This window comes from Brienomyrus brachyistius, chromosome 1 (genome assembly GCF_023856365.1).
Source record: "Brienomyrus brachyistius isolate T26 chromosome 1, BBRACH_0.4, whole genome shotgun sequence".
Taxonomy (NCBI): domain Eukaryota; kingdom Metazoa; phylum Chordata; class Actinopteri; order Osteoglossiformes; family Mormyridae; genus Brienomyrus; species Brienomyrus brachyistius.
The window spans coordinates 27189433-27201925 of NC_064533.1; the positions used below are offsets into that span (position 1 = coordinate 27189433).

General features: G+C 38.5%; 1 protein-coding gene across 1 annotated transcript; it reads right to left on the reverse strand.

Moving 5' to 3' along the window:
• Positions 1-1664: 1664 nt before the first annotated feature.
• Positions 1665-11572, reverse strand: LOC125745088 (LIM domain transcription factor LMO4-like). Its single transcript, XM_049017618.1, has 5 exons — positions 10950-11572; positions 9411-9657; positions 5878-5974; positions 4690-4845; positions 1665-2867 (listed from the first exon to the last, which is right to left on the reverse strand). The coding sequence occupies exons 2-5, from the start codon at positions 9644-9646 to the stop codon at positions 2859-2861; spliced, it is 498 nt and encodes a 165-aa protein (XP_048873575.1). The 5' UTR covers positions 9647-9657; positions 10950-11572; the 3' UTR covers positions 1665-2858.
• Positions 11573-12493: the final 921 nt, after the last annotated feature.

The following is a 12493-nucleotide window of genomic DNA, read 5'->3' on the forward strand; positions in this document are numbered from 1 at the left end:
AAACATTACATGATTATGCAATTATAATGTTTGTTATTATTATATAATATTTGTTAATGTATATTACAGCTATTAAGGGATGTTAAGGTATAAAGGTATACATGCATGATGTTTATGAATGATTTCTAAATACTTAATGAATACATTATGAAGGTGTACTGAACGTTTTATGTTCAGTTTGCAATATAAAAGCATTATGAAGGTGCAGTTAATGTAAAGCATTACCGAACATTTAAACTGTACAGCTATGAGCTGTAATGCACATTTTCCACCCAGAAATTGCACATTACTGCAGGCCTCCACATTTTAATGAAGGCCCCATGGAATCTGCACATCAGTCCTGTCCTATGCAGCTTTACAGGAAATGCAGGTACAATCTCCAGAAAGTAATAAATCTGGTGAAAAGTGGAACAAAAATCAGCATCACTTTTGTCCCACTGTAACTGTATTCTAGACTTTTTCACTGGCAGACCCCAGAATGTGTGTGATCCCCAAAATGGGCACCCCCCTGCTGTGTTCCCTCTTCACGTGTGACAGTGTACCCAGTCACAACTTGAATATCATCAAGCTTGCTGGTGACACAATATTTGACTTGATCACCAACAACTATGACTCAGAGGTTATGTTGCTGGTAGAGAGGAGAGCTCTCCCTTAATGTCAGCAAAACCATGGAGACCATTGACTTCTGAAAAGCAGGGTGCTCCCATTTACATCTGTGGAGATGCTGTGGACCATTTAACCACCTGAGAGTTACAATCACAGCCATTACATGGACACAACACAAGAAGGTGCAGCCGACGCCTCAAATGGTCTGGTATCCATCTTTGTGCTTCCTCCTCCCTGAACAATAGGCCATAATTAGAAGAAGACCCAGAAAGGTCAGGGTGGCTCCAACAGCTGTTGCTTAAAATGTTGCCAGTGGAGTTCCTCAACTTCTACAGAGGCACCATGGAATCCATCAAATCATGCTGTGGAAAGTGCTCAGGCAGATGGATAGCAGAGCACTGCCGAGGGTGCTGAAGGCTGCTCATATCATCATCAGGACACATCTGCCTTCCCTTCAGGACATGTTCACCACACGCTGACTCAGAAATGAAGGCGACATCATCAAAGGACACCAGTCACCGAGCAAAGAAACTATTCCAAGAATCTACAGAATGCATGGAAATTCGGTTCGCAAACGGCTCCAGTCAGTAAGCCATAAGGTTACTCAATACCCGCTAATTATAACAGTACAATGGTATGATAGATGCCATTTACATTACTACCAATCTCATCTGTCATTTGTTTACTGTGATACTATTTTTGTGTTACTGTTCAGTATTTTTATTGTTATGTTATTGGATGTGTTAATTATGGTGTGTTGTCACTACTGCCTTATTTATTGTCATTCCTTATTATTAACCGATACAGCTAAGCATCACATTGTACATACATGAGCATCTGACAATTAACTATAACAGGAGTAGTCTTTCGATATTATCAAAACCTCCAAAGTTTTATACTGTAATGTCACTAAACTTTGGAGACTATACAAAAATCAACACAATAAGCAGCACACAGTTCCAATTGCAGGAAAGTTGCTTGAAGGGATCTTCAAGCATAGAGCAGAGTACACCAACTGGTTCCTCTGATCATACTCCCCTGTATGAGAACGTTTGTGATTTATGTTATTATATACTGGTTTATTGCATATTGAATTTTGTAAATGATGGGTTTACATTTACAGAATGTAACAAAAGTAGACATAAAATATCGATTAAAAAGTCAAGGGGAAATATACATTTTCACAATGCTGAAATGATTACACTTTGTAAATTAAAACATTGACCCATTTACAATTTAAAAGCACCCATATAAAAGTCACATCAAGCTCAGCTATTGGGTGAAATACTGGGCCATTGTATCAAGGCGGTATCAGCTGTCCAATGGTAGGGTAATCAGAGCTGTGTACATAATCAGCTATTACAAATCACTCTGAAAAACTTAAACCCTGCAAAGGCCTATAATTAAAGGCCTATGATTTGTCTGCTCCAGATTGTCATGTTACAGTATAAATGACAATGTATCATAGATGCTGGGAGTGATATTATGTTAGAAAACCAATGTTTACACAGGAGAATGTCCAAATTTATACTTCACAAAAGTGCTTTTTTTCAGCATTTATGAGCAAAGCAGTACAGTTTTTCTAAGAAATATGATAGTTTACAAATATTTAATCTTTTATGAATTAAATTAATACATCATACCAGTTTATGTACCATCAAAGGGCGGGTGAAATTCTCTACACTGAATATTGAGTGTTTGTGAGATCGTGAATTAATGGGGTCAAAGCTACATTTTCAAGAGAGGGGTGTAGTTACATCAAACAAAAACATAATTACACATATTTTACAGTTCCACTGTAAATGCAAGTGCACAGTTATTTGTCCTATTTTGTAATCTGAAAATTCAACCAAACAAATGTGCAACACAAAAATATAGAAAGATATATGACTACACTTGAAGGGTGAGATGAATCAGCTGGAACACTGCCCTAACTAAGGACTAAGTCTGAAGAACCGATCGCACATAATCCGGTTCATCATTTTCTTCTTAGAACCACTAATGTGAATCAGTGGATCCTGGCCCAATCACTTGCTTTCTCTCTCTTTTTCCTGAAACTCAAACTAGCTGTGATTGGTCCACTTGTAGGGAGTCCTTGGTTTCTCAGCTCAGCCACAGGTACCCAGCGCCAACCCACAGAAGGACAGGGGTGTAGGAAAGGTGGCAGGGTTCCAGCGTTGAGGTTTGTGAAATATCAGGTGATGACAAACAGAGTAAAATAAAGGCACACATCCTTCAAGTCGTCTTCCCTTCTAGCAGACCTGCAAGGAACCGAAATGGAGGGAAGAATGTTCAAATATTTCATTAACACGAGGCATCAAAAAACTAAAATCCTCTTTGGGATTCACCAACAGGACCATGTCCATACTCATGGAGGGTTCATTTAGTGCTATTTTAGCTAAATGTAGTTAAGTTCACTGAGTTAGTAGTTGTGGACAGGCAAGTGTCACCTGTACTCCCAAGAGAAGGAGCAAGGTCAATACCAGAATGGTGTAAGAAAACACTAGCAAAGATGTGCTGTCACCAAGAACAGAATGAGATGTTGTCATGGATTGTGATAAGGGCAAATGGATGAACTAATGGCTTAGAAACACACTGTGAACCTTCAATTGCAGTTTATAACCCTTTATATACCTCTTTGATATATGCTGAACAGTTTAATAAAACTGAAAGGTATGAAAAATTAAAATGCTTGTGACTGTCTGAAATTAGAAGTACCAGAAACCATCAAAAAAAACCCTGGATTTTTAAAAAATAATTAAAGCATGAAAAGATTTAATGACTGCATCGTCTACTGACAAGTAGATGATTTTTAGTTTGCGTGAGGCTCTGTTCTTCCAATTAATAAAAGAGGTGAAGTCAGCTGAATTCTACATTCACGCTTTCAGGCAAATTAAAATGATAGAGGCAGGGTGGTTTACCTCCCTAGGGTTAAAGCACAATTTCAGCAAGTCAATCTGCCTGAACAAAGATGTCGCAGAGCAGCTGAAGCAACCACTTAACGAATGAACATCAAATGCCATGTGTCGTGGACACAGACCGTACTACTTCTCACAAAATAATAACCAACACACAATTTATATCCAGATTATTGCAATGTTCTCTACCACGGCATATAATTTTCATTGAATTCCTGAAAGTATAGGATTAACTAGTATGTCATTACATTTTCTGTCCCAAACCAGATAATCTTCTTATGCAACAAGTAGGCTATTTGGGAATCTAGTTAGTAACTTCCTATCTTAACATCTTACCTTATAAAAGGATAGTCAAATCAGGAGTATAAATGATACTTATTTGTATCACATCCTATCTTCATTTAGTAACTACCTCAGTTAGTAACCTATGGAAATACAACGGCAATGAAAAGCATATACGCAATTACGACCACATTTTGTGCATCTGAAAAAAACACTGGAGTAAAAGTAATGTTGGCGTAATTGTACAAGGGCCACCACAATTTTGATTTAGTGACCCTTCTGCTTAACAACCTGGTTGATGGAATGGAACGCATTCACAAAACAAGGAGAGAATGTGTTGTTATAAACTACTAAATAAGACATTGAAATGGTATTGATCTTTTGACACAACACATGAAACACAACACCGTTCAAAACGTCATGTTTCTATGGTCAGTTAGGTATATCCTGCATTTTCCTATAAGGATACTATATCGAGTTTAGTATCCCTTTGTCCAACAGTTAACGTAATATTGTTTTAATTTATTGCATTTTTAGTTGCTATATTTTGTGTTACATAACAGAATATAGTTTATTTCATACTCCCACACTATCACACTTACTATTACAATCTAAGAGAGTTATAAATAATTCTAAGTATATTATTATATTGCATTACACATTAAGTTAATATTAAATTTAAAGAAAAAGATCACAGGTCACAGAAGCAGAAATAATGTTCAGACATATATGTATACAAGGCAAGAACACAGCCAATGTGAGAGACTTGCAAAAAGATCATTTCAACTAAAAAGACTACGAGTAAAACTCTCATTTTCTGAATATCTTCACGCAGCTAAATTAATTGATGCAGAGAGGTTAATGGGATGAAGTGATGTCCTACCTTCTGGTCTGACAATAGTGGGTTCATCTGGAGTGAATTCAAATGGCCGTTGATAAAAGCCGTGGGTCTGTCATGCTCACAAAACAAGCTGCCGTTGATGTAGTGGAAGCGATCTCCAGGGAGCAGACGATTCCTGCAGGTGGAGCACGAGAAGCACTGCCGGGCAGAGAGATGCGTGACTCACCACGGGCCCCCGGGGAAAGCCCTCGGGGTCAAGCATATGCAGGACGAACGCTTAACCACCAATGTTAATTAATAGGTAAACTTATGCAAATTAGTTAGAGAATTAGTTGAGAAGGCGATGGTTCACTCTCAAGGGTGTCAATAGGGCGGCTTTAGCCCCCCGCCCCCAAATAAATTAAACACTAATTAGTTTACATAGTGTGTTCTTGTTCATTTTCATTAAAATCAGACCCCCCTAGATAAGGCTGAACCCCCATTTTCATCAGTCTCTAGTGACGCTCCTGTTCACTGTTTTCCTACATCTCGCAAGTAAAATAAGATCCTTTTACATTTATGTACCATCAGAAATAGCTGAAAATTAACACTCACTTCAATAATATGTGGGACTATGCGAGGCTAAATGTGACCCGTGCTGGCAAAATGAGTCGGAATTATGAGCTAGAGTCCAAAAATGTCAAAGAAAGTTAATTTTCGTCAAAACTGAGATTTTTCCCAAAAATGAGTCCATTAAGTCATCTATCTATCCCAATAATCAAAATAGCAAATAAATACCTTGAACCATCATTATTTGAATGTTTTGTATGGGCTTTGTCTTCAGAAATTAGCCCTTTATCTTAAATTTTCTTAGAAAACCCATGTTTTTCTCCACTCACTCGCGGCATGACTGGGAATCCCCCCACCGATTGTTTGGTACCACCATGAAGTGAGGCTCGCCTGCTTTCTAAAAATTTGCATAGAATTTCCAATGACATCACTCTGAACCAACAGAACTTAATTTTATTAAAGACCCGTTGATGTAAACAACTTCTAACGGATGTAACTCGGTCATTTTTTGTCCGATTCCAACAAACCATACATCATTTTGAAGGTTTTAAAAAGGAGAATCTAAAAATAATAACTCCATTTTGAAAATTTCCTCATCGTGACTCATTTTGCCAGCACAGGTCACAAACGTCTTCGGAGTACTTTCTTTGTATGTATGGGAGGAAATGAGATGGGAGATACCTTCAGATGATACACACTGCCCTGTGCTCTCATGACCAGCTCACTGGCTGGGATAGTCTGGCCACATGCACTGCAGGCTCCACTGGTGCCAAACAACCTAGTCAAGAGGGAAACAAATAGTATTATCACACTCTATTCACATTAATTTATTTAGCAGACACTCTTGTCCACACACCATCCCTGGATTTATTCACCACTGCACCACCAATGCTTCTGTTTCATGAGATTTAATAATTATTGTAAAGGCTGAAGGGCGACATGGTGGTGCACTGGTTAGAACTGTTGCCTCACACCTCTGGGACGACAGTTTGTGACTTCACCATGACTCTGTGTGCATGGAGTTTGCATGTTCTCCCTACAGGGTTTCCTCCATTACTCTGATTTACCCCCACAGCCCAAAAACATGCTAAGGTGAACTGGAGTTGCCAATTGCCCATAGGTGTGAGTGTGCCCTGTAATGGATGGGCGCACCATCCTGGGTTGTTCCCTGCCTTGTGTCTATAGGCTCCCTACAACCCTGAGCAGGACAAGTGGTTGGATGGATGGATGGAGGGATATAAAAGGATGGAGGGATATAAAGGCTGATCTGCTGAATTAAGTATACTTCTGAGTATTGGTTATCTCGTAGAAAAATGTCTTACCTGTTGATGGATTTTATTTACTTTTACTAATAAGAATACTTATCTGCTAAACTGCATACTGAATATGTTAGGAAAGCATCAGAAAATCAAAATAAAATGGGAATGAAGGTGCTCAGGAGTGAACGTGAAAGAACACAAGTACTTGGAAGAGAAGAGGATTCGTTTGCACGTTTAAGGAGATGGAGCCCTTCTGCTTTTAGGACAGAATTAAAAACAGAGCCACAGCCCTTCCTGTTAGGGACACTCCTCGGTCCATGTTGAAAGATAACCGGCATGAGTTAACTTTTCCGATCACGGTGTCAACACTTCAGATTCGTCTCAGCTGATCACTTTCAACCCAAACTGCTGTATCCCTCCTGATAATGAAACACTGCAGCTTCCCACTGGAGTCCACAATTTAGATTACTTCATCTCTGCTACCGACAAACTAAATGAAATTTTGATTCAGGCAGAAAGTAATTTAGCAGGATCTGGACCCATATGTCATCAAATCTCATTGGGTGTTTGCATTTGAATTGCTCGACAGATACAGGTGAATGGAATAAGATGAAAAGTATAGTGTTCAGGTATTACAGGAATTATGAGGAAGATATGTCATTTCATGAAATGATAATCATTTTGTTTTTGTCTGTTTCCATAATCCAACTTTGCTAGGATCACGCATAAGATAGTAAACACCCCCCAGATTGTTACCAGTTATCCCTAACCACTGGATTGATTACATTTTGTAAAGGAGATCGGACACATTTAAACAGTACTTTCTCATTTCATTGTTTAAAAATGTAATGCATCAAAAGCTGTTACAATAATGAAAGCTTTACACCTGACTTGTAAAATGAAACCTTGAAAAAAAAATGCTACATCGAAAACCTACAGTGGGTGGACGAAATAATGGAAACAGCTAAAGAAGGTTATTCCTTTACTTTTACAAAACGGTAATCATCAGACCAAAGTACTTTCTGACAATGGTAGCTATACCAATAAATAATGTGGGTTGACCTCATCCTTTCTCCAGTAAAAGGAGAAAGAATGAGACTCTATAAGGCAACACTTAGTCTTCTCATCGCTCATTTCATCATAAACGATGCACCTGTTGCACCTGCAATTTGGATGCCAATTATTTGACCTTTTTGGAACTATATTAGTTGCCTTATATTTTCACATTCATCAAGTGCTGACTGTCAAACCTGATGCACACTGGAAATTCACATTCAACCGAATTATGACTCTCGCCTTCATAGCTACGTTAATAATGTGACTTAGTTACTTCAAAATTGTTAGTATTTTTTACGAGGTGTTTCTGTCACTTTGTCCACCCCCTGTGTAACATGTGTAATCCTTTACTAGCAATTTGCACTTTATACATAATAACATATTATTTGAGACTAATAGACCTATCTGCCACAGGAAGTTTTGTCAAGATTTTATTTATAGATTTTCTGTATATGTGTTTATAGATTTGCAAGTATGAAATGAAACTAAAAAGGTAAGTCCAAGTGCATCAGTCTAACAAAACAAGCCATCCCTCCCACCATCCCACCATCTATCCATCCATCCATCCATCCATCCATCACACCATCCATCCATCTGCTTATCCAGTAAAGAGTCAAGGGAACAAAATCAGTAATTTATTTGTAATTCAGCTGGACTTCTGAAGTGAAATAATGATTTATTTTCCAACTGCATAAGTACAAGTACATTGGAATACTTCTACTTACATATCCCATCTTGCTTTCCTTTGACACACACACACACACACACACACACACACACACACACACACACACACAGGTTTGTAATTATATCTTTGTGGGGACTCTTCATTCATTACTATGGGGAAAAAACTAGTCCCAACACGACAACCTTAACCCCCATCCAGCCATAACCTTAACCATAAGTAACCAAACAAAATACATTATTTAAGCTTGGGGTCCCAGCTGAGACACCCATTTCTGCAGCAACCCCTGGGGCTTTACTATCTTTTTGTTCTATTGTCTACTCTGTGTACACAATAGCGGTGTTAGTCTAGTGCGTCTTCTAAAATATTTAGAATTTTTCAGAAACAAGTGACCAAAAATATATATATGTTACACAACCACAATCTGCAGGTTCAGTTTGCGGGAAATTGTCTTATCTAACGTTTGTCATAGACAAGTGTTGTGAAGCCTTGTATACCTCATTAGAGTGTGATTTTAATTTCCTGATTACTTGCTACATTATTTACATTACATTGGCATCTTGATAATCTATCATAAAATTAATTTAACCCTAAATGGCAAATGGTCCTTGCGATAACCCCCTCTCTCAAAAGCCAATTTTGTTAATTGAATGTTTTATTTGCAGGGTAATTCTCATTCATTCCAAGCATGCCACTCCAAGCAAATCTAAACCATAAACCCAATCTCATTAGATAAAACCAATCAGGACAAAAAATAAAGGCCTGCTAATTAAAGGTTTTAATTATATGGTCTGAGTGCCAACCAGCCACTTTTAGCAAACTTTGGACTGTTGTTTTAGGTCCATTCAACCATTTGCCATCCTTTCAATGGAAGCAAAACAGAATATTCTGTTACCATCTGTGCAATTTTAATTACATTGTAGGGTGCACCCATAATTTTGATGAGAACAAAGAGGATATATTTACAGGTTAAATTTAAACACCAATGAAATACATTTATATATTTAGCAGACAATATTTCCCAAAGTGACAAACGTCAGGGACTGACAACGTCCATGGAGCAATTGCGGTTAAGGGCCTTGCTCAAGGGCCCAATGATGACATCACTCTGCTAAGCATGGGATTCGAACCAGCAACCTGATTACGGGCAGAGATCCATAACCTGCAGAGTTTGAGTGATAAGTGTGAGCTTCCATCAGCGTGGATGGCCTTACCTGACGTAGTCGTTCTTGCATAGGATCATGCCGCTCTTGGTATAGCAGGAGGTACCGATGTCTCCGAGCTGAGCCTGGCAGCAGGAGCACTTCAGGCAACGGCTGTGCCAGTAGCTGTCAATGGCGTAGAGCAGGAAACGGTCGGCAATCTTCACCCCGCAGCCTGCGCATCTCTTCCATGAGAAGCTCCCTGTCCCAGCATCAGGCGGCTGTGCACTGCTGCTTGGGTTAACCATGCTCTCTGAGGCTGCAGAGATCATAATAGACACTCCATTTGACCATTGATATTCATTTTCAAACAATAAGACTTCCTGTGCTGGGTTAGTGGTTGGAATCTGGATAGATTTCTGGAAGGCATGACTTAAAATGGAACTTAAAAACGTGAATGAAACATGTATCAACAGGTTTCCCATTTTCTGATTTTTTAATGCTAGCTCACACATCACACAGTAGGTGGTTCAAATGCTCATCTCAACCCACAAAAAGCAAAATAAATAACTGTTAATGCATGCTGTGATTGATTGATCTGAAGTCTTCTGTACAATGCAACAGACACCAGCCCCTTTCTTCTGAATTAATTTTTAATATTTAGAAGGTGAGCTTTCAGAGCGGTGACTTAACTCAGCAGGTGGAAATTGGCAAACCTTCTCTCACATTAAGTTCTGCTTTGTACTATTACATTGGTAGATATAATCCCACGGTTCACTAGTACTGTTAATTATGCTACAGATAAACACTGACTGTTTTGAAAATGAAAATTTTGTGACAGCAAACATACATACAACATTTATAGCAAGTTACTAAAAAGACTTGCTCTGAAAATAATGTTTAATATTTCTCATTCTTTTCTCAGGCAGAATTTATGGCGAACTAAGCCTTATTGTTCAGAGGTAATTAGGTAAATGAGATTGTAGGACAACATTACACTAAGATACGAATTCAGAATGCCCATTAAATTAAGTACCAAAACAATACCTCGACTGCATCTAAAATGAGATTAATCAAATAGCATGGTTTAAGCAAGTGCCTTTATGAATAAGACTGGGCCATCATCAAGTTTCATTGCGGGCTTTTATCTTCAATGACCTTAATCACGTAATTACATATCCAGGCAATTTAGACAGTGAGTCAGTGAAACCTAAAACGAATCAAACCGGCTCAGGCAAAACAATCCCAATGTGGACAGTGACAAACACTTCTCTATTAAAGAGAAGCTAAAGTATGTGTAGTTTTTTTTTTGCTTAAAACTTTTGCAAATTAGTCTCTGCAGTTGTGTTAACACAATTAGGAAAAGCTTCTAACTATAAATGAACTACACCTCGGATCCTGTATGTTTTCCCTTTGCCTCCATCGCTGTTTTTCTACGGCAGATCCAGAATACATGGAAACGTGAGTTTTTAGCAATACATTATATGTTTGTTTACACCGATCACTGTGCAAATTCGATTATATTCTGTTTATCCTATAATACAGTTTACAGTACTCAAGCATAAGAATAATTTACAAACCGGTCAATCAAATCGTTCCGTTTAAACTTACCGGTTAAATGGAGTTTCGTAGTATCACGTAAACCTTTGAACTGTTTCTGAGTGGAAGTCGAAATTCTGCAGGTAAAATATATCCCAAAAATCGAGCAGGATTCCGGATGGTAATCAGATAGAGTCGGGGACAGTCCTCTAGTCACGGGATAGATTTCACGAAGCTCTGGTCTTTAGGATTAGTAGGCTACCGGGTATTGATAACTTGCAAATTTAAGTAGCGAAGGCAAATGGAGATATCAGATTGTATTTCCTATATGGTGATCCTGTTTGAATTGTTACCTGAAGTGATAACGTGTCCTTGAAACGGAATCCATGCAAAAGAGATGAATTATTTGTTTGTGTGATTTTGCTTTGTTTGCGTGTAGAAAAATGTGTCCTTTATCACGCTCTTCTAACTACCGTCCTTCGCAAATGCTAGTGACAGAATAAAATCCCAAATATCCCATATAAGGCAGAAATACGTAATCATACTACAGCCAATCATGTCTCTCCAATTCAGTCGGAAAAATCAAACCACCAATCACATTATCGTAAAATAGTTCATACGCAGTAAAAGAATTAAAGTACTATCTAATACGATAATGCGTAGCTGGGCGTGCGTTACATTATTTTATACAAAAATCCACCTACAAATAAAATTGTCGTAGCACAAGAGTACAAAATATAGCGTGCCATGGTGATTTCACACCCGTGACTTTCCTTGTGTGAAGTTTGCATGTTCTCGTGTTTCCTCCGATAGTTCGAAAAAATGCGGTTATCACATAGAATATGCGTATAAGTGGCATGGAATATGGATGATAATACCCATACACACATAACAAAACAGAAATTTACTTTTTAATTTTGGCACCTTTCCAGTAAATATTGTATTCTATATATTTCAACAAGCACAGGATGCCTCCCGCAACAAATCTGCAGTCCAAAAGTACATTGCAACTCAAAACATGTAACCCTTCATGGCATTGTAGTAATAACCTCTTAAACTTTGTACTTTGAAATTTTACTGTAAATTTATATATTTCAAAATCTTAATATAGTTCGTGAAACATATAAATTGCGATATTAATATTTCATTTACCTATCTTGTTAAACATGTTATTACATTAAAATTCGACTTAGGTACTGTTTGTACCTTCCCAATGGCGCCATCAACTGACAATGAAAATGATTGCAACGTATTTTTAATTTTTTTTTCTCCCTCCAATTCATTATCCATCCATCCATCCATCCATCCATTTTCCAAACCGCTTATCCTATTGGGTCGCGGGGGGTCCGGAGCCTATCCCGGAAGCAATGGGCACGAGGCAGGGAACAACCCAGGATGGGGGGCCAGCCCATCGCAGGGCACACTCACACACCATTCACTCACACATGCACACCTACGGGCAATTCAGCGACTCCAATTAGCCTCAGCATGTTTTTGGACTGTGGGGGGAAACCGGAGTACCCGGAGGAAACCCCACGACGACACAGGGAGAACATGCAAACTCCACACACATGTGACCCAGGCGGAGACTCGAACCCGGGTCCCAGAGGTGTGAG